Source organism: Zalophus californianus, chromosome 4, assembly GCF_009762305.2.
Source record: "Zalophus californianus isolate mZalCal1 chromosome 4, mZalCal1.pri.v2, whole genome shotgun sequence".
NCBI classification, from domain to species: Eukaryota; Metazoa; Chordata; class Mammalia; order Carnivora; family Otariidae; genus Zalophus; species Zalophus californianus.
In genome coordinates, this window is record NC_045598.1 from 54,728,959 (window position 1) to 54,752,383 (window position 23,425).

Here is a 23,425-nt window from a genome sequence, read left to right on the forward strand (position 1 = left end):
TTACAGGCACCAAAGGAAGCAGTAGGTGAATTTTGATGTTTCCTTTGGTGTAGAACTCTGAGCAAAAGTGATTCAGTACGGGAATATTAGCCATAGCATCTAAATCTTACAGTATTTTTCTCTAAGTCTTTGTCTCTCCAGGCTGGGTGGCAATTCTGAATTGGATAAACATTCTTTTAAAAATACTTGTATTAATGCCAATTACTTGGCACAGAAAGACCTTTGAGGATGGATATTCCTGATCTCAACTAAAAATTCCCATACTTAAGTTTAGTCTTTTTTTATCTTTCAAACTTTTTTTTTTTTTTTTTGGAAAGACCTGTCTCTAGTTCTGGCTTTCCCATCCCAGATCAATTTGAGACAATTTCCATGGTTAGTTCTTAAGGAAATTTTTTCTTCTGTACTTAATTTGAGTGTTACCCTTATTTAAAGCAAGCACGGAGCTATCCAATAATTCATCTTTTAAGTTCCCCAGTTTAGTTATGTTGTTTTCTTCAAAGCTCTCAATGTCCACAACCACCATAGAAAAATTATGAGCATGTTATTTAGCCCTATGAATTACTCTTTTGTAACGCCAATTCAAAAAACAAATGGCAATATTGGAGACCCATTTTTTTTTTTTTTTTGGTATGTGAATTCTTGCCTTCTATTCTTTTTTTAAGTTTTTTAAAAATTTTAATCCCAGTATAGTTAATATACAGTATTATATTAGTTTCAGATGTACACTATAGTGATCAACAATTCTATACATTACTCAGTGCTCATCATGATGGAGGCTCCTCATTTTAAGGAAATTGTAAATACGAAGTTAGTTCTTAAAAGGAAAGAAAATATCCTCCATCATTTCCCACTAACAGGTATGAAAGGGTATTGTAAAATTCAGTTACTGCCAATGTAACTATTTTGCTTCCCATTTTCTGGACAGATTATGGAGTGTTCTTCTTCGTGCCATGTCCTGTTCCTCTCCTATAGATATTATAGACATTGCATTAACTTGTTCTAGCCACCAAGGAAGTCACCTATATAATAAATACTGACTGACAAGGGCTATCCTAGAACCTTAAAAATTGACAAAGAAGAACTCTTCCTGCTTTACTTCCTAAGTCTAGGAGGCAAGCCAGTAGAGTATCTTTTCCAAGAAACATTGTTTACAGAATAGTTTTACTACTCTCATCAATTTCCTTATCTTCTCTACATTGTAGAGAGGGTTCTCCCTTATGGGTCTTTGTATAGGTTTTATTCCATTTTTAATTTAAGTTGTAATAATACTCTTAGGACCTGTGGAATTGAGCACTTTTTTTTTTTGATCACATGGACTAGAACTCCAATTACCTGTATTTGTTAGTTGGTGAGAAAGGAGATCACATGCAAAGATCTGGAACGGTTGGGGTCCAGAGCAACTGTTGTGATCAATTTACAAAGACATTTGGCCGTAGCTGGATGCCATAGACGAAGATGGAATTACAATAATGTTGTCCAAAATCAACGGGCCGTAACTACTAAAGACGACTGCAAGGCAAACTGAATTTGGATACTGATGAGTTTGAAATGGGATACTTCATTCAGCAACTTCAGATTTATTCTGTTGCTTTTTTATAGTCTTGTTGAAAGCTTACTCTTGCCCACTGGGGCAGGGAGAAAATATATTATGAGTGATTCTGTGTACCAAGAGCTTCTACTGATGGACATATGTCTGGCCACCTGAGAACTGTGTCTAAGTGAAATACACTTACACAAGTCAATTACTAATGACAGTGCCTTTAGCAACTTCCTGAAAAGGTGGGGGCGTGATTTCTTCCATGGAGCTGACTTTAGCCAAATTCGCAGATTGCTAAAACCTGGCATTTTAAAATTTTTAATTTTTAATTTTTTAAATTTTTTCCTCATAGAACCATCATAAAATAAGCACATTACTTTTTTGGTACCCTATCATCATTATCCGAGTGTGTTAGGTTTTGTTTCTTTTTTCCATTGATACCATTCCTGTGTTTCAATCAGCGAAGTGTACTGCTTGATTTCATTTGGGATTTGTATTTGTGTTTTTGTTTTCCATTCCTTTATATTTCTTTGGTTCATAGTGTCAGAAGATGATGTTTTTTATGACAAACTGCCCTCGTTTGAAAGGCGCTGTGATGCACTGGCAGGTATGGTGCTAGCCCAGTGATCCCTAGATATCTAGACTTTAAAAATCCAAGCCATTATGCCATCTGAATGCTATAAACTTCATGGACATGCTAGTCACCTCATGAGTGTCTGGTGCCTCTCAGAAGCACCCTGTCTATTTATTGTTCATCGTGGAATTCATGCCACCAAATTTTTTTTTTTAAGTGAACCTATTAAAAAGCAGCAGGTTGCATGACAGTTTCTCAAAAGGTTTGAAGAAGGTGAGATGCCATTGCTTTGTGAATTTACAAAGGAAGGAATAATTTAACTGCTCAGAATTACATGTCCGGTGACTGCTTTTGGATTTAAAATATAATAGGACACCGTCAGTAATCTTGTTTTCTCTTTGGTACGTAGGTTAAGGGTGTTTTGTGTCTGGATGCCTAAGGTGATTCCAGGGGAGGGGACGGAAGATGTGCGGCATCTTCCATGAACTTTAAATTGATATGCAATGCTGTTGTCATTTAAAACCTAAGCTAAGTTTGATATAACCCATAACTCCAAGTTTATCTTTTTAAATATAGAAGGGGATGACATTGAAGATGAAATGGATACAGCAATTGCTAAATGACCATTTGCCCTAACTAGTGCAGTTAAAATATGCTGACGCCCCTGCATGGCCAGGAAGACTTCCGCTCCATGCGCTCAAGCACTGAGTATCAAGCTACCAGCAACACGTGCCCATCCCTTTAGGCCTCCATAGCTTTGCTTTTGCTTTCTGTTTCCCAAACTAAAACCCAAAACCAAAACATAGATTACCAGCCTTCCCCTTTTCCTGCACGCTAATGGCATGCAGTGCCTCCGCCCTCCCCCATAGTGCGATTAATGACCTGTAACTCATACTGTGTCCTTCTCTCTCCCTCTCCTTAACCTTTCCCATCCCGCTTCAACTCCTGGCCATACAGAGAATGAACAGCCTTCCCTCGTTTGGTTTGACAGAGGAAAGTTTTATTTGACTTTTGAAGGTAAGTAGTACATAGCATACCAGATTCTAATTGATACCCCTCATCCTTTTTTTCCCGTCTGCATTTCCAAATCCCAGTTCTCTTCAAAAGACCTGGTCGCACCTTCTATATACAAATGCTATGGCTACTTAGAAAATATGAAATACTAAAGAAAATATGACATGAATTTGGTTTGTATGGGATCTTCAATTTTTCATATTAAAAAAAACCGAAGCCAATTTGCAGTCAATATTGGTTACTTAATTGTGTGAAATTGGAAAAAAAAACAACAAACACCTTTTTTGGCCAAGGAACTTAACTCTGTCAACCAGGGCTCTTTCCTGACTCTTGCAGATGCAATACAACAAATGTAAGGATGTTTTTGGTTGGAACTGGCATTTAATTTTGTTTTGGGTAACTAATATTTCAGATACAACATCCATTATTGTAAAACATAAATATGTATACATATTCTTATGACAAGGAATGCTGCATAGGAGATCAGAAAAATGAGGAAAAGAACAAAAAGGAGTGTTGTAGTAAATTCTATTTTCATCTACTGAAATTGCAACTGACATGGCTGTAGGAAAATGGACAACTATCGCTGGACTTGCCATTTTAGAAGATTAAGGTGAATTTACATAAATATAATGTCAGATATTTAACCTCAATGTTGGATAATTTGTTATACTCTGAATTAAGGATTAGCATTCTTCTGTTTTATGTTAAATTCTAAATCATTTTAACAGGCCAGGCATTTGATAAAAAATCTTATTTAAGTTAATTGTGGGGAAAATTTAAGTAATTATATTGTGGGTGGTCTCATCCGTAAATATTTATCACTTAAGTCCCTACTTTCTACCATTTTAAATAGCTAAATTTCTCCTAGGATCAAAAGTGGGCCAGAATGTATTCTACTGCAGAGTCGAATCTAAACATTGAACTTGTCTTTGTGTTCCAGGACAGCAAAAAGCAATTTCCTAACTTGAGTGTGTGTTTTATCACAATTTTAAAAATCACAATGACTGATAAAGGTTTTTAAGTAGCGCGTGAGGTGGGTTGTTTTTTTTTTTTTTCTCTCAGGGGCGAATTTTCTGTGCAAGATGGTCCTAGAGGTGGAAGTCCTTAGCTGGGAGTAGCTTGGGTAGCAACAGAAAAGAATGATCTGATTTAAAGCTTTCCAAATACCTGATGTCCTGTCCTGGCTCAGGTGGAGGACAGGTGGATAGGTAATCTTCAGGGGAGGATGCATCTTTCCCACGTGATGTCAGAAGCCTTCCTCGCCTCGGGTCATTACTTTTGTAATAACCAAGATGCAAAATCCACAAACTTATGACCTTCTAAGCCAAACTTATGACCTTCTAAGCTTTCTCTTTGAATCTGATGGAATTAAAAAGTGCCCAGGGGTCTTTTTACTGATCAGCACATCTCAAAAGGAGAAGCTACGGTTGAATAGGTTGGTAATCCCCAAGTACAGCAAATCCCTGCATATATAAAGGCCCTCTCTCTGGTTTGGGCTGGCCGCAGCAGAATAATTTACCCTGTTTTAACCAGGGAATTGAACAATACGCTACTGCCAACCCTGCCTCAAATAATTGGGGCCCCACAAAAAAAACAAACAAACAACTTCCATGGTGTTTGTTGTTTCTGTTTGTTTTGGTTTTAGAGTATCTATTGGCTCATTTGCTTGTGTTTGAGTTTGGGTTTCTTTAAATGGAGAGACAGACTTTTTTTGAAGATACCTCTCTAAAGACAATTTTAGGTTGTTGGTTTGTTTGTTTTTAAAAATATATATTATCAATCAAATATAAGTATTAATAACTGTGGAATAAAAATGTGAACTACCTTTTTTTTCATTTTAGGAAAATATAATTATAACATATAATATAAAACATAATATTAGGTATCTAAAGTTGGTAACATAGCCATTCTAATTAATAAGATCTGAATTTCATAAGCATCTTGATTTAGACCAAGAAAGTCATGCAAGAAGGTGTTTCAATAGAAATAAATCGGAATCTCTAGTACCATGTTACCTTCATCTTGGACTTTGCGCAAGTCAAGGACGTATTAGAAAGGGCTTCCCGAGGGACTGTGGGAGCAGCCATATCACAAATATATGCCCCTACTTATCTCACTGAGAAATGCTTATGCAGATAAAAGTACATTAAAATGAACTTCAGGACTTAGAAGAAACTAAACATGACACTTTGCCACCTGAACAAGAATGACTATGTTTTAAGAATAGAGAAGGGTAGGGGCACCTGGGTGGCTCAGTCAGTTAATCGTCTTAGTTTCAGCTCAGATCATGATCTCAGCGTCACAAGATCAAGCCCCGCATCAGCTCCATGCTCAGTGCACCATCTGCTTGTCCCTCTCCCTCCCTCTCAGCCTCTCCCACTTTGCTCCCCGCCCCCAAAATAAATAAATAAAATCTTTAAAAAAAAAAAGAATGGAGAAGGTTTGTTTTCACCATTTATGTACATTAGCCTCAGGTATTTTTAACTAGTGTAAGCTGGAAGGATTTCTTTTTAATTTTCTGCTGTGATGATAAAGGACATGGAAATCACCTTGAGAATAGTGCCCCTACCCAAATTTTAAACTCCAAAAGGACCGTCATTCAACATGTCCCATCGAATAGCACTTCTAGCATATTCTTCTAGGGCACTCTGGTTTTACCCACATTTGTTATTATTCATATCATTTTCTTCAATGCTTCGTTCAGGGAATACAGAAGAAGAAGATTCCCAGGTCGTATTACTCACCTGTTCTAAACAACTTTTAAATCATTATTTATTGGCATCTAAATAGTGCTTTTATAGTGTTCAAAACCTTAGCTGGTCTCATTCATACAGTGCTCTAGGCATTATAGTTACTCAGTAAGTGTTTGAGCCACTAAACCAACCAACCAACTAATGAACATTGGCTTATGAATTTATTTGCAAACAAACATGATATGCTTCATACTTTCAAATTTGATTTAACAAAAAAGGTAGAAAGGTGTTAAACAATGGTTCTAAACCAAAAGAGTTCCAAAGCTTTTCTTAGTGTTTCACTTTGATAAACAGTTTCACTAATATCTTAACCTATTTAAGTTGGGTTTTAAAAAAAATAAAGGTTGCAAAAGATAATAAATTAATTCATCCAAGAGTATGAAGCTATCACGTATTCTTCTGAGATGGAAAGAAAGGAAAGATATTTCCATGACAAATAGAAGATGTGACCATTAGACATTTGAACAATTCCCTAGAACATTTTAACATGAAGATGTTTCCAGAAATGTGCTGTCCCTCTCTGTTTAGCTTATTTAACTACAAAATCATCTTGTATTTGGTAATGAAAAACAAACAAACAAAAAACCTTGCAACCATTCTTAAGTGTCATTGTGTCTGAATAGCATCTCCATCCTCTGTGCATACAGCCTCTTGCACACTCATCTCTAGACTGTTCTGTGCTCCCGTTATTGCTCTTACCCGTATCACGCCTTCAGGAATGTCACATCCTTAGCAACACCCTCCTCTACATCCGCAGGCTCTCTGCCAGCCTCGCCCACCTGTTTCCTTAACTGAATCCCAGCTCTCTTCAGAGACCATCACTTCTGTAGCACTCTCCCTGGAAAGTTCTGTGGGCCATATGTCATGGGACTACAAGGCACTGTTTGAATTCTCCCAATTCCCTGTTGCCACTTCCAGACCACCTCCTGTTGTGCCTATGTGCAACCCACCTGATAATTCGACTGCCTACCACTCCTTCTTGCCATCCACTGCTGACCTTCTTGTCCTCTGCATTTAACTGCAGGCTTAGAGATGCTGGAAGCCCTTTTTAACCCTCTTCTTCACCTTGCTTCATAGCTTTATCCTGTGACATAGACTGATGTGGATGACCCATCCAACACCCTGGTTTTAGGGCCTCTTTGACTTCTTCAGCTCCAACACACTTTCTATCCACGCTGCTCAGTAATCCACACCTCTGGCCACATCTTGGAAATGATCCCCACTGGCAAGTGTCATTTTGGGAGATGAATCCTGAGTTTGAATGACACATGCCTGGGCACAGAAGTAGATTACATAACGGCATTTCCCATCTGACTGGAGTTACCAAATAGAGAATTAATGAGATCAGCACAAAGCCCCAGAAAGAAGAGTTGCTATGTGTAGACAATTTTAAAAGCTGAAGCATAAGTTAAATTGTTCCCTAGAGCAGGAAAAGGGAACTAGGGTCAATGATGAATAGAAGAGAAAAGGTAAAGAATATCCACGCATGCATTCCTCTATGCAGTGGTTAATAAGCCTTCCATGACGTCCTCTGAGCTCTAAGCCCGTGTGCAGGAGTGATGGAGGGAAAATGCTGCTTCTGCCTTCAAGGAATTCACAAGAAATGGAGGAGATGGGCACTTCCTACAAAAGGCATACTATAGCAACAGTCGTAATAGAATGCAAAAAAGTGCTGGAAACGTTTGAATAGTGGATAGACTTTAACCGGGAAGAATCTGGAACAACTTCTGGAGGCACAGGGACTTGGGCTGACTGACAAAATTTGGGGATTTACTGAAGCAGTTCGAGAGAAGTAGTAGGGATCGACAGTACCGTTTTCATCTTGAGCTTTGAAAAACACCGTCAAAGTAGCATCATTTGAAATCTACTAGGATGCGGAAAGGAGTGAAATCTTGCGTCCCGATACACAGGGAGAAAGGTGCTGTTGTAAACCAGGAGAAAGGGATCTCCAAGACAACTAGAAAAAAATGAGTTACTTTTGGGACCTCTCAACCTAAAGGTCCTGCACCTTCCATGTAGATGAGTCCAGGAGTAAACAGATTGTGCAAATGTGGGAGTCATTTGCTTAGAGATAAGGACTGAATCCATAGAGGTAAGGGTTTAACCTTGGGGCATGCTTGCATTCAGGAGCCAGATTGGAAAAAGAATGCATTGTGACTTGGGACTTTCTTTATTGTATCCTTTCTTTAAATAACCACACAAATATTAGTGATTAATTTTTAATGCATGATATTCAGTGGATATGCTTTTGTGGAATGTATCACATGCCTAGACCTTTTACTGGTCTTTCGTCTCGCAGTTGTCTTTGCTCTAAGGAATGGCTAACTGGCTGACCCAGTTGCACTCTCGTGACGGTTAACCTAAGTACCAGATAGGAAAATTGCAGACATCAAGACTAGAAGGAAAATACCAGCTTTTAGTTGGCTGTTATTGCACGTACAAGTCAACGTAGAGATGACACACTGCCTCCTTTCTCCAACTGCTTCCCATCAAAGCCTTTGTCCTCCTTGGGGGTGTGTCCTCGAGCGTCTTCAAGGACCTTACCACCCTTTATCTCTGCCTCCTTTTTCTTCCCTCTGACACACAGATAGGAACACTCAAAACTGAACATCATATGAGACTAAGCATATTTTAGTATTTCTTGTGTACATCAAATAAAAATTTAATGACTTGTCTAAATCTTAAAAATAATTGAATAATAAATTTTGGATTTCCTTGCCTATGAATAGAAAGAAAACTGTTTTTTATAGGACACTTCATTTTTCTTTTTCCAGGAAGCAGGAGCTCTTGCAAAATACTGTGATGTTCCCTACCTATCCTCATAATAAACTTATAGCCACATCTGTCATGTTCAAAAGAAGGAATTTGTTGTCTTTTATGATATTGTAGAGTTTGACTTGAAATATTCCTCATGGCAGCTCAAATATGTATATGCCTCGATGTGCTCATAGTCACTCTGCTTTGGCCAGAATAAGGACTGTCTTCATATGTTTATATGGAGACAGAGCGTACACACACACACACACACACACACACACACACACATATGTTTATGTACACACACAACACACACAAATATATGTGAAATTGATTGATGGGTGCATAGCAAAATGCTATGGTTTTCTATGTTTATTAATTCTGCAGTAGGTAGGTGGTATCTGATAGGGAAAACAATGAACAAATCTGTGGAATAAGGCTTTGATAATATTGCTGTAGGGACAGATATTATTATGGATATATTCATTCAATCAGCAAGTGTTCATTGAGTCCCTACTATGTGCACGGTACTATGAAATGTATTAGGTTTACAGTAGTGAACAAGAAAGACATGTTCCTCCCTTCATGGAGCATAGAATCAGACATTAAACAAATAGTTACAATAATGTGCAGAGATTGTTATATTCAGAAGTAGGTATTTTGGAGGCACCCAGCAGGGAGACCTAACCTGGCCTAGAAGTTAGGGAGAGCTTCCAAAGGAAAAGATGAGAGTGCTATTTAAGTCTACACAGAGTCTGCTTTGAAGAAATATAAAATGTCGCTGAGTTAGAATTTTTTTTTTTCTAGAATTTATTTATTTATTTGACAGAGAGAGAGACAGCAAGAGAGGGAACACAAGCAGGGGGAGTGGGAGAAGGAGAAGCAGGCTTCCCGCGGAGCAGGGAGCCCGATGCAGGGCTTGATCCCAGGGTTCTGGGATCATGACCTGAGCCGAAGGCAGATGCTCAACGACTGAGCCACCCAGGCACCCCGAGTTAGAGTTCTGATATAAAATCTTACTTAATGTAAAAATGTTAACCTACTGGTATATTGGGTATTATCCTAGATACTAAAAATAGAAGAAGAGTCCCCAATTGATTTATATGTTTACTCTCAACACATTGACAGGCACACACATACACACACAGAGAGAAAAATATATGTTATATGTAGAGAATGAAAGAGAATGTATACACCTGTATATATGGAGAGAAAAAGTGTCTGTGTGTGCATGCGTGTGTGTGCACACATTGGCTCCGGAATTAACCCTCCAGGTCTGAATTATAGCCTCAGCATCTATGCAACTTTAGGTAAGTTACCTAATTTTCAAAGTTTCAGTTTCCTCCTGTGGAAATCAGAATAGCAATGGCACCTTGTGCATAAGGTTGAAGTCACGATTAAATGGTCAAGTACTGAGGTCAGTGCATGCGAGGCGCTCAATAACCATCAGCTACTAGCACGAGTCTCCAACTTCACACTTCCCTTGCTTGTAACATGGCTGTGTTTTGTATAGTTTTTGCCTGCTTTGGAGAAGATTGGGTTGTAGCACTCTAGCCTTCGTCCACATAAAACATGTTGCCAAACTTGGTCTGCTGTGAGTTGCTATGCGGCCTCCCTCCTCATCAGCAGGGACAAGGAGCAATCTTTTCCCCTCTGCTTATGGAACAGGAGAATGATTTGGAAGCAGAATGCATCCTCCCTGCTGTACATCTCCCGCCTCCACCAGAACCTATCATTAAAGCTGACTTGTGGAGACTAGTGATCTGGCTGGTGATACCCTCCTCGGGGTGCTGTGTTTATGCTGATGGGAGATGCTGGAAGAAAATCTGTTACCGTCTCTTTTATTAAAGGGTTTGTAAATCATGGCATTTCAGCAGATTTGACAAGTAATTTCAAACTTCCTGAGAAAAAGAATGGAGAAGCTGAGAATCACTGGCGGGGGGCGGGGGGGGAGCTGCTTTACCTTTGCATAGTTGCGAGCCTTCATCATGCGATAGCCTTTTTTTTTTTTTCATTATTATTATGTGTCCTCTAAGACATAAATTAAGTCTGCCCATCCATTATACTCTGGACTCCAGCCACCCCAGACATAGAAGAACCCCTGGCCACCCCCTTCAGAGAGGAAAGCTGACATAATGATTGAAGAAGTGATTCAAAGAGGTGGTGTCAAGACTCAAGAGAATCTCCCATTTCTAAGCCACTTCATGGATGTGGAATGAATAGATTTTAGTCAGTCCTTTGTGACAGGTCTTTGTGAACTATAAAGTACTATATGCATGTAATCATTTCCTAAAACAATCATTGCCATTAATGAATGTTTAAAACGTGCTAAGAATTTTGCATTCATTGTTTCATTTATTAGTCCCAGATTGATTTGGGTTCATCAAGATATGGCATTTAAGACAGAGCATTAAGAGAAGCCATTGCCCTTAAGATTTTCACACTTTTGTGTCTTCAACTATTTTGCAACATACATATGGCAGTAATTTCTGCCAGAGCATGGAATTTTAGCAGCCAGAAGTCTCCTGGACTTGTTCCACTTCTGCTGGCTATTTTGTACTAAGTCACCAGGACGTGAGTAAATATGGCCTTGGGATCTCTTTTCCTGCTGGCACACCTTCACAGACAGCACGTGCTATTTACCATTGTGTTTCTTGATCTTATATTCAGAATAATTACAACATGCCTTCCCCCTAAGTTCTGATTTAGAGGCTTGAAATGTGCCTCTGAGAAAGCACGAAAGGTTATTCTGGAGAAGTGTCCCAAAGGAGCAAGGATGATGTTAATTTTTCAAGGATGTTTTGGTGACTTTTGAGAGTTGCAGTCGTCATTGAAGCATGAGGCCAGGAAGAGGAAGCATGAGTTATTCAATGCTGATTATTCCTTTCCTTAGATTTTGCCTTTTTTTGGACTCTGCTCGCAGCCCATTCCCCATGAAACTGGCAGCTCAAATCACAGGCTTTCAGACAGGTCAGACCACAGTGGCATTCTCCATGCCTCTCCATTCATAAATATCAGCCCCCAGGGGAATAACTTTTAATAGTGTTCAAAATCACCCCCCAGCATCCACTTTTTAACTATAAGAACAAAGAACCATTCAAAAAAAATAAAGGAGAAATGTAGAAACCTCAGTGGTATTTAAGATCTAAATCCCAATTTCTATTTATATATTTTGCCACAATACCAAAGTAATGCGTGCTCATTATAGAAAATTTAGAAAAACAGAAAAATATAAAGAAAATGAAATAGCCTACAGTCTAATAACCATGGATAACCACTGTTTTCACTTTGGTGTATATCATTTCTAGCATTTTTCATGTGATGTGACTGTGTGCGTGTATGCATGTGTAGTGTGCATTTTTATAATTATGCATCCTTTTATTTTAACATATGATAATGTCCACTATGCCATTCAAATGTATTTTAAAATAGCTCACAATTTGCTTTATTCTGATCATGAGATCGATTTAAGCATATTATTTTTTAAAATTCAGACACTATGGAAAGTATACATAAAGGAGTAAATACAGAGAGAGAAGGAAATCCTGCTGTTTGCAGCCACATGGATGGATTTTGGGGGCATTTGCTAAGTGAAATAAGCCAGACAGAGAAAGATAAATACTGCATGATTTCACTTATATGTGGAATCTCAAACAAAAACAAAAGCAAGTCAAACTTACAGAAACAGAAAATAGAAAAGTGGTAGCCTGGGGCTGGCAGGTGAGGGAAATAAGGAGAAGTTGATAAAAGGGTACAAACTTTCAACTATACAATGAATCAGGTCTGAGGCTCTACTGCATAAGATGGTGACTATGGTTGGCAGTACTGTATTGTACAATTGAAATTTGCTAAGAGAGTAGAACTTAAATGTTCTCACATATAGGTAAGGTGATGAATGTGTTCATTAACTAGATGGGAGGAATCTTTTCACAATGTATATGTATATCAGATCATCATGATGTGCACTTTAAATTTCTTACAATTTCGTTTCTCAATTATACTTCAATAAAGCTGAAAGGGGAGAAAAAGATCCTACAACTATATAAAAAAAAAGTAAATACCACACTGATCATACTTTTGAGAGATTAGTAGAGATGACATTTTTAACGTTTGTTGAAAAATCTTAAAGAACAGCCTTTCTCTATAGATATCTATACACACACGTGTGTGTTACATTTGCTTGATTCCAAAGGGCTATCCTTTAGGATATGTTCCACTGGTTTAATAATGATTTGGGGGGTGCAAAATAAACTTCATTAAATGTAGGAAAGCATTTTTTCTAACCAATAATAGACCCAATGCAAGCCACCATCTAAAGTATAACAATTAGAAATTGAGTCTAAACCTTTTTCATATTCCGAATAAAAGCTGGATCTAAATCAATTCTGGCCATCAGCGGTTAGGTTTTTATGCTGCATGGTCATAACCTTGACCTCTTTCTTCTCTTTGACCCTGATAGTTTAAGTTGGGGGCACATCAAAAATTCCAGACTTTTATCTGCATTAGTATTCCTGAGTTTATTTATAAATTGCCAAACGTAAACAGCTTTTTTGAAAGTCATCTAGAAGTTTTTGACAGATACAGTTTTGGCACCTGAGTTATATATTCTTACATGATGCATAATTCAGTCATAACCTACTTGTGCCATCTTTCAGAACTCTGTGGTTTAGTTTACAAAGGATGTGGCGGTTTCTCCTGCTTGCAGTTGCGTAGCCTGGTATGTGACAGTTTATCTCGTGTGTACAAGTAACTTCTCACTTTATTACTGCAGCAGATGAAATTTTTTTTAAAGTATTTTAAGGGGAAAGAAGGGTCCAAATGTAAGTTAAAATGTAATCGTGAGAGGCTACCAATCCAAGTAACTCAGCTCAACCAAGGAGACTGTGAGGTGAGCTGGTAACTTTTACTCGTGGTGACATTCCCACAGGTAGAAAGACAATGGTGGAACCTGCTCTGTTAGCAGCCGCCTGGTTTCTTTCGACATCATTTAGAAGATGCATCTCAACTTCAGAAATGTTACAATGTTTTCAAAAGTATTTCTTAAGCTCAAGGAAAGCTGTTACCTAGAATTTTATGCAATAGAATATATAATCTGCCCTATAATCTTCAGTCAATAGTAATCATTTCTCTTTTTTAAAAAGATTTATTTATTTATTTATTTATTTATTTATTTATTTATTTATTTATTGAGAGAGAGAGAGAGAGAAAGAACACGCACATGCCAGTGGGGGTAGGGGCAGAGAGAGAGGGAGAGAGAATCTCCAGCAGACTCTGTTGAGCTCAGAGCTTGAAGCGGGGCTCTATCTCCCGATGCTAAGATCACAACCTGAGCCGAAACCAAGAGTCAGACGCTCAACAGACTGAGCCACCCAGGTGCCCCAATAGAAGCCATTTCAACTTAATATATGTAGAGTGTGTGCGTGTGTGTGTGTGTGTGTGTGCATATATACACATACATCTGTATAACCATGTTAATGGTTCCATAGTATTATATACATATACTCGTCTTCTATTAGGGGATGTTTAGGTTTTTACCCTTTTTATTTCTATTATGTAAAGTGGTGCAATGAGCAGCCTTAAACCTGTATCTTTATGTACCTGTCTTAATTTGTCCTAAAGAAAATTACTAAAAATGCAATTGCTATGTTAAAGGGTATTCACATTTTAAACATTACTACATTATTGCCAAATGTCTCTCCAAAAATTTTATACCAGCATTATGATTAACACTTTTCCATGCCTTTATCAACATAGTTATAACAATATTTTTCACTTTTTCCAATCTAATTGGGAAAATGTGATATGTAATTGCTTTTAGCTCCATTTTTAATTACTCAAAACTTTTTAACATCTGCCTAGCATTTCATTGTCATGAATCATGATTTATTTCACTTCAATTATTAGGCATTTAAATTGCTTCAAATTTTCCCACATGCAGTGAACATCTTTGCATATAATTCTTTGGCCTGAAGATACCTTTCTTAGAATAGATTCTTAAAATTGGAATTATGGGCTAAAACTGTGCAGCTTTTAAAAGTTCATGGTACCCATTGCCAGGCAATTTTCTAGAAAGGTTATACCAATTTTTACTTCCAATAACATTATCTTACAGTGCCCGTTGCATGAAGTATTGGGTTTTTAGATCTTTTCTAATCTGAAAGGGTAAAAATTTCTCTCATCCTGTTGCATTTCTTTGGTAACTAGTGAGGCTGAACTTTTCATACTTTTTTAGTCATTTATGGTTATTCAGTGAATACCTTGTTCCTTTTTTAAAAGTCTTTATGTTGCCCACTTGTCCTTGAGGAATACTCTAACAAGCTAATATACTAATGTTGTCAACTCCTAGGCCTTACCATCAAGTAGCCACTAGTTCTCTAAAAATACATACCAGACTTTCCACAGGAAAACAGATTTCCGCCACCCAAATGTGCTTGGGTATCTTTTCTGGAACCTCTAATTCTCCCTATTCCTTAACAGACTCCCTGCCTGTTCTGTCGGTGCTCTTGGGTCTGTGTCACTATCCCCCACCATTGTATTCTTGGCCTTGCTCCGTTTGGTTCGAAACCTGACCCAGGCTCTCTCTAGCTTCTCTGAGGATAGCAGATCCCCCGGACTATATTCACTTCCTCCCTGCCTCAGCTCAGGGATTGCTCATGTTGCCCATGGGAGAACACCTCTCCTAGCTTGACAAAGCTCTCCAGCCTTTCCTTCCTGTTCTCTGTTCCTTTATATGGTCCTTATTAGATATTTTCCCAAGTGTCTTGAATAGATCACCCATAATTGTGGCACTGTAAATATTAATCACTCAGCGTAAGTTTGAAGAAAGAAACTATTATCCTCTAGCTAAACCAGTGCTTGCAGTTTTTCCCAAGACAGTTGCTGAGGTATACAAGGACATTCACGTGCATGGCTCTTTTAAAGCTAGAAATCAGTGCAACTCAAACTTTTCTTCATTAGCCCCTCCTTTTACCCAGGGAGTCTTTTTAGACCTTTGTTTTCCCCTAATCCCTCCCCAGTAGAATTTTAATATCACAAATGTACAATATATCTGGCTGTGTACTGTATGTCTATCTATGTGCTTTATACATAAAAAATTAAGATTTCTTTCGCCTTCCCCCAAGAACCAATTTTCACACTGTCTGGGGCGATACTCCCCCACTAAGGATGCATGCTGTCCACCCACCTGAATCTTGGAGCAAAACTCACTAACATGAATGGACAAACATTGATAATATAGGGTAGGGTTTAAGAATGTCATTGAAATTTAGACCTGGTTTTCAGTCCCGGCACTTCTACTTACTGTAGAGCAAGTTACCTTGAGCAAACCATGTAATTTTACTAAGATTCAATTCCTTCAGTGAATGGTAAAACATACATAACAGTATGGACCTCAGAGAGATGTTTTGAGAGTAGAATACAATATGCAGGTAAAGTATTCAGCACAGTGGCCATCACACATAAGTGCTCTATATAAATTAGCCGTTGATATCATTATTCATATTCTCTGTATACCATGCTCTTGCTGGTTCAGCCTTAGATGCTGGATCAAACAAACTCTCAGTACTATCTATACAAAATTGTCTAGGATTTGGTCATGCGAGTCTTCATGCCAAAAACATTTTCGTTATGGCTTTGTCTCCTAACTTGTGTCCATTTTTAACAATAGTCCTTGTGATGAATATGTTTGCTGTGATTTTGATGATAAAAACAAGTATATTTTTTTATTTTTGGAGTCAAAAATATTATTTTAGGAAGTTAATTAAATATGGCATTAGTGTTGGATGATGGTTTGGGAACTGTAAGCAAAGACCCAGCTCGAAGAAAATTCTCTATAAAACATGGCAAAAATGTCAACTGGTCATGTTTCTGGACTGAGTGGAATTTGAAAAGCAAGAAATATATGCTCATCAAAAATATACTATATTTGTATGTATGTATGTATGTATATCTGCAGGCAGGTAAGCAGGGATTTATGAAGAGGAAGACTGAAAATAACTCTCATCCCATTTGTGTACCCAGAAATTAAGTATCCTTAACTCTGCTCTGTGCAAACTGACTTTCTTAAGTGTGCCTTCCTCATTTTCCTAGAGGCAAATGTCTTGCACACTGAAAAGCATGTAACAGATATAATTCACACAATGCCACTGTGAGTCAAGGTAAGACCTATGGGGCTCCTTCTATGGAAGGAACACAAAGTTAAGTGGACCTAAAACTTAAATCCTGACTCCGCCACCTACTGTCTGTGAGAATGCAAGCAAATGACTCTTTTTTTCAGACTCGCTTTCTTGATCTCTAATATGTAGAAATGTCTACCGGGCACAGAATTTGGTGGTAATTGAATGATGCGCTATGTGTAAAGCATACAAGACAGTGTTCAGCTCACAGCAGGTACTCAGTAATACTGATGCTTGCTTTTATGAGGTTTGCCCTTTTTCCTTTTTACTGGCACTCAGCAAGTTAGTTGGTGTTACTTATCTCGTGATGTGAGAAGCCAACGTAGCAATTGGGGAAAGTTCTAAACTTTTATAAGCCTCTGGTTTTGTCATCTATAAAATAGTGATGATAATAGGTTTTTTCTTAAAATTATGAGGATGCAGTAAGGTAATACATGTGAAACATTTAGCAAAGCCCCTAGAATATGAAAAGTATATGCTCAATTTAGCTCTCATCACAGCATTATTATTTATTAGATTAGGCTGTAGCATTTATTAGGCTACCAGAAATTCTCAAATAGACACAAATATACAAATATACCAAAATACACAAAATAATTTATGTATAGTGTTTTATATGCAGCGTACACATGAACACATCTATACAACATACACATATATATTTCATGTCATTTAAACCAACTAGTTTATGTAAACCAACTAGATGTAGAGAAAAAGAAAAAACTAGAAAATTTTTATGTAGTAACTTTCTATTGACTCCTTTCGTTACAAACCTATCCTAAATTTTTTTTTTAATGAAGCTGCTGTGATTTTTAAAAAGTAACATTTCTTTATTAATCATCACTTCAGCAAAGACTCACAAGGTCTCAAGAGCACAACTCACCTTCTCAAGGAAGCTCTTGGGATACAATTCTTTCTACTGATGTAAGAAGTTCTAGTCTTCTCTTTATCTTCCCTGGTGTGCTAAATGCATATAGCATTGAGGGGAGCCTGAACCAATACATTACGTTTGTGATGGCAAGGCAGATTTTTCTTTGTTGTTCATGATGATCGCTATCATTTATTGAGCATTGACTATGTGCAGGTAGGTACCCAGTGAAACCCTTCACCCAAGTGTCATTACTGGCATCTTTACAGTTATTTGATTTTGTAAGAAAGTAAAGACCAATATGACATGGAAGTATTTACTTGTAACATTAGTCCCCATTCTAATATCACTTTTCACAAGTTAACACTAGCATCTATAGCATGTGTCCCTATTCATTACATATATGCAGTCAGTCAGTTTCTCCATAAATGTCTGATCTTACGAATGATGGACATACAATGCAACTACAGTGCACGTTTGTTGAAAAGTGAGATTGCCAATCATAGAATGGATATAGGATTGTATAAAGTCAATGAAAGCCACAGTGTAAAGATCTTTAGGTTACACTCAAAGTCATTGTCAGCTGAGGGTTTAGCAAAAATAAAGCTAGTAATAACTAAAGAAGAAAAGGAGGCTTACATCATATACTCTTCAAAAGAAAATCAAGAAATTGAGAGGCCCTTAGGAAATTTGTAAAACTCTCAATTAACTCTGCAGTAATGGCTCACCTTATGATCGTGAATCAAAGCCAAATCTGAACCTAGATTGGTGTGTAAAGCTCTAATACAATTTTATCAGAAAAGTGAACCCTTTCTCGAAATAGCAACACAAGTCAATTTTGCTCACTCTAAGAACTCACTAATTATTTAACTGTAGTGTGTTAAAAGATTTTTTCACAGATTTAGTCTATGACAATTTCGAGTCCAAATCAAGCCTTTTGCCACTACATACCATAAAATTTTAGGAACTGCTTAAATACATTCATTTTTAAGTGATTTTTTTTTCTAATACTGACTATCCTCAGGTAACAAGGACATCCTACGTCATCATGTTTAATTCTCATGACATCTGTAGGAGGTACCATCTCCATTTCACAAAACAATGAAGCTGGACCAGAGAGGTTAAGTAACCTGCTCAAGGTCCCACAGTAAGTGATAAAGTCAGGATTCAAACATAATTCAATCTGATTCCAACATTATTTGTCTCTCTCACTGCATTGTATAGAATATCATCTATAAATTATCATGGAATTGAACATAATTATCTTTTTATTAATTCTAACTAATACAATCCACTTTTTTTTTTAGAAAAAGCTAACCCAACTCCTATTGTCCACTACTTCATACAACTCTTGGAATTTCTTCCTTCTTCATTTATGCATTCTGAGCCTTTTGTTGCTTTCTGTTGGTTCCCTCTCCAGCATTCTTACTCCTGGACATAAGGGTCATTCGCCTCCCGCCTACAGCAGGCCGGGTGGGGTGGGCAGTTGGGTTGGTAGACTGCAAGGGTGGAAACGGTCTTCAAACAAACAAAACCACTCTCTCCTGCTGTTCATGCTTCCAGTTGTGCTTTCAGAGTGACTGTTTCCAACCCCAGATGAACAGAAGGTAAAACTTGCTATTCTTACAGCACCTGGGCTTTTCAAAGGGCAAACCCTCTGTACCGTCAGATAGAATTGCTAGCCCTGATATCAATGTCCCCATTTAATGGGCATGCAGCTGGAATAACTGACCTGTTCAAGGTCAAATGTGAACTAAGCAACACGATCAAGACTGAATTCCACACTCTGACACAGCCCTAGACTCTTCACTGTAACAGCAAAGCATAATAACTAAAATAAGGGGCACCTGGGTGGCTCAGTTGGTTGGGCGTCCGCCTTCAGCTCAGTTCCTAATCCTAGGGTCCTGGGATGAGCCCCGAGTGTGGCTCCCTGCTCAGCAGAGAGTCTGCTTCTCCCTTTCCCCCCGCCCCTCCCCCTCTATTGGTGCTCTCTCTCTCTCAAATAAATAAATAAAGTCTTAAAAAAAACAGTAACTAAGTATAGGTCGCTTGCTCTCTGAATATGAGCTAGTTACTTAAGCTCTCAGCACTTCATCTGTAAGAAAGAGATGTTAAAAATCGCACTTGGTGAGGCGGTTGTGTGAATCAAAGGAGATAGCACAAGTAAAGCATCCCAAGAGTTTGGCACAAAGTGAGGGCACAGTAAAGAATAGTTATTACCATTTATTGAGCATATAGAGCCAAATGCTGCCAACACCCCTGAGGGAGGCACTACTTTGACTATAAATTCATAATAAATTTAAAACAACTGAAAATAAGTCCTCTCCATGAGCTAGTCTTGAGTGAAAACAGTTCTAACTTTCAGTACTGCCAAGTGGAAAACATTATACACGAAATGAAGACGAGGGTACGGAAAGGGGAGGTGAGACGTTGCCCACTGCTCAGGTTTGCTTTGGGCACGCCTTCATGACATGCTCCCCTCCACGCCAATGACTGACTGGCGGCAGGGTGAGGCCAGGCAGCTCTGTGAACCCGGCGCACCAACATTCACTTACTTGTAAAGTTAGCCTTCTTATACTCTTACTCAATTTCTGGACCTGCGGATTCTGCTTCCCCTTTTTCTGCTTTTTTATCCCTTTGTATCTTTCTCTTTTAAAATCTCTCTCTCTTCCCTTCTCCCCCCTTTCTCCCTTCACATGTTTACATATACAGTTTATATTCCACACCCATACTCACATTCCAGTGAACTGCTCAGGAAATGCTTCCCCAAGTTAATGACCTTATCTTTTAAAGATGTCATACTGTTATGAGGATTTAATTCCTTTTTAGCCTTAGGGGGTATGTGTGATGTTGCTTGGTAAAAAGAGTCATAGAAAACTGCCTTTGAGAAAATACCAGCACATACTGCTAACTCTGTGTGCCTTTTCCATTTCTCAGAACTCCTTAAGTGTGCATTGCCAATTGCTTTCCAGGACCCTGGAATTACTATTTTGTCACAACCCCACAAGCTAGTGGCAGCAGCCTGACCTTCTGAGGATACTGCAAATGCACCATCAGATGCCTAATTTGTTCTGACTTCTGTGCTCTTAGAGCAGAGTAGGTAAGAGTGCGGGATCCGGAGTCAGGCAATCCTAGGTTTGCGTCCCAGCTCTGTTCATACTGCTTACTAACTGGGTGACTATGGGCAAGGCTGCTGAATGACTCAGGACCTTGGTTTTCCCATCTGTGAAACAAGGACAATAATGGGGGTTGCCTTATAGGGATCGTATCAGGATTAAGAGTTAATATCAGTAGAGCTCCTTGAATAGTTCTTAGTATGCAGTAAGAAGTACAGACGTTTTCATTGTTGCTACTGCTGTTTTTGTTAGAGTCAGGACCTGGAGTTGAATTTTAGCTGTACTACTTTCTAGCAGAGTGACCTTGGGCGAGTGAAATAGAGGTAATTATATTGAACCTGTTCATCCTTTCAATGTATAAAGAACATAAAGCCATCTGTGTTTGATATTTTATTATGTGGAAAGATACACATCGTAAATACTGTTTCTACGTTGAATTCTTTAAAAATAATCATTAACAGTATTCTAATAATTATAATATTAAGCTATTCTCTAACTTCATATAGTGCTTTATCTTTCATTTGTGTCTAATATTGTAGTCCCCTTCCACAACATAAGCTCCATGAAGGGAAGGGCATATCAGTCAGCACTTAGCATGATGCTTAATTATTACAGGAACTCATATTTGAATGAATCAAAAGAAAACATACATTCAACCAACTTTTGTGTCCTACTCTTCCAAGCATTATATCAAGCAACTTTAACAGATATAATGGCCACATATGTGATCTGCAAAATCTAAGCATGTATGCATAGAATTCATTGTTCTTATGGTAACAGAATGTTGGTTGTGGAAGGAACCTAGAAATGCTAGTCTATCTCCATGCTCAGTGAAGAATACCACCTGTGTATCATCTCCCTCTGTTTTCTACCTAAATACCTACTGGACTTCAAAACTGAGTCATAGATGGTTAAATAGCTTGCCCTTAGTCATACAGGTTGTAAGTGGAGCACCCAGGATTCACACCCAAGTCTCTATGACTCCAGAGCTGAAATTTCCTTTTGTTAAGTCACAGAACAACCTCCCCTATACTGCTTATTTGGCAATTAATTTTGCAGTGAAATAATCTCATAATTTTTGCAGTGAAATAATCTCAATAGTCACTTGAACTATTAAGCTCTTGCTTGCATATGTTACTGTTATTAGATTTTTCCATATGTTTATGCCTTATTTTCTGGAGGTTTACATATTGGTGTTTCCACCACTATCTTGCACATAGCAGAGGCTCAGTAAATGCTTGACGGATCCGCTCAAATCTTTAATGAAGGGATACTTTTTCAAAGCAGCTTACTTCTGTCTTAGAAAATTGTTCCTACAGTTCAAAAAAATTTAAATGCCTATAAACAACTTAACATCATAGAACCCTAAAACAGAGAATATATGATCTATGTCCTTCATTTTACCATTGAAAAAAAACAAAAGTAAACTGAATTGCCCAAGGTCACAAAGCTATTCACTTGCAGATCCATGGCCATGAACTCTGGTCCCTTGAGTCACTGTCTGGTAATGTTCTTTCAGATGTTCGAAAATATTTGCTAGGCCCCTCTTAGTCTTCTTAGGCCACGAGGCTTAAATTTCTCACCATCTTAGGCTCTCCTGGTTTTCGTCCGGTTTTCCAATAATCCAATTAACAGGTACTTCACAGGTACTGCAGGGGAACAAAAGCTTTTTTTCATTACTAATAGCATTTTCATGGAGTATAAGCTTTATGTGCAATAATATGGCATTCTTAGGAATAAAAAATTTATCTGCCTTATGTTTTAGGCATCCCAGCTTGTAGTAATAAACCTACATCTTAAGGAAATAATTAAAAAGGGAAAGAAGACAAGTTTACACAAAGATAGAATTAGGATAACTGCTACCTGGAAATGGCCCAACATTTGGAGACTATAGAATAATACGTACTTGCCAAAAATGGTATGGAGACCAGATAGCAGCAAAGAAAATAAGTGGAAAAAGTAAAACAAAAAAGAATGGCATATTAATTGCAGTGTATCAAGATGTGAAGAATTTAGAATTGTAAGCAGTGGATTCTTAAGGTAAAAGGGTTCTTTGTAAAGTTCGGATGTTTTCTCCTCTCCTAGCATTATAGATTAGATCTAAATAAGGACTGTAATGCCCACAGGTAAACATAGCTTGAATAAAGGGTTTCTGGAGGGTATGGAGGTAGGTGGGTCGTGGATAGACATGGGTCAGACTGCATGTCTTAGTCCATTCTGGCTGCTGTAACAAATTATCACAGACCAGGCGGCTTATAAACAACAAATTTATTTCTCACAGTTCTGGAAGTTTGTAAGTTCAAGATCAGGGTGTCAGTGGTTGGGTCCTGGAGAAACCCCTCCTCCAGGTTGCAGATTGCTGGTCTTGCTGTGTCCTCACCTGGTGGAAGGGACAAGCTAGCTCTCTGGGGCCTCTTCTAAAAGGGCACTAATCCCAATCATTAGTGCTCCACCCTCATGACTGTACCACCTGCCAAAGTCCCCACCTCCTAATACCATCACCTGGGGCATTAGATTTGCAACATATGTATTTGGGGGGACACAAACATTCAGCCTACAGCACTGCAGATGGTCTTGCCCATCATTACGCTGAAGAGTTTGGTATTTAGCTTGTGGATAAGTGGCCTGA

The 23,425-nt window shown here is 38.2% G+C and overlaps 1 protein-coding gene across 7 annotated transcripts in view; it reads left to right on the top strand.

Moving 5' to 3' along the window:
• Positions 1–23,425, top strand: part of SGIP1 (SH3GL interacting endocytic adaptor 1) — a 213,008-nt gene that overhangs the window by 159,392 nt on the left and 30,191 nt on the right. For 3 of the 7 annotated variants that reach the window (XM_027618919.2, XM_035727226.1, XM_035727227.1), the window contains one exon: positions 3,069–3,128. In XM_027618919.2, the coding sequence (XP_027474720.1) occupies positions 3,069–3,128 (60 nt within the window). Of the gene's footprint in view, positions 1–2,078; positions 2,145–3,068; positions 3,129–23,425 lie in introns of all 7 variants that reach the window. The other 4 variants (XM_027618928.2, XM_027618939.2, XM_027618947.2 and 1 more) reach the window with 2 other exon arrangements.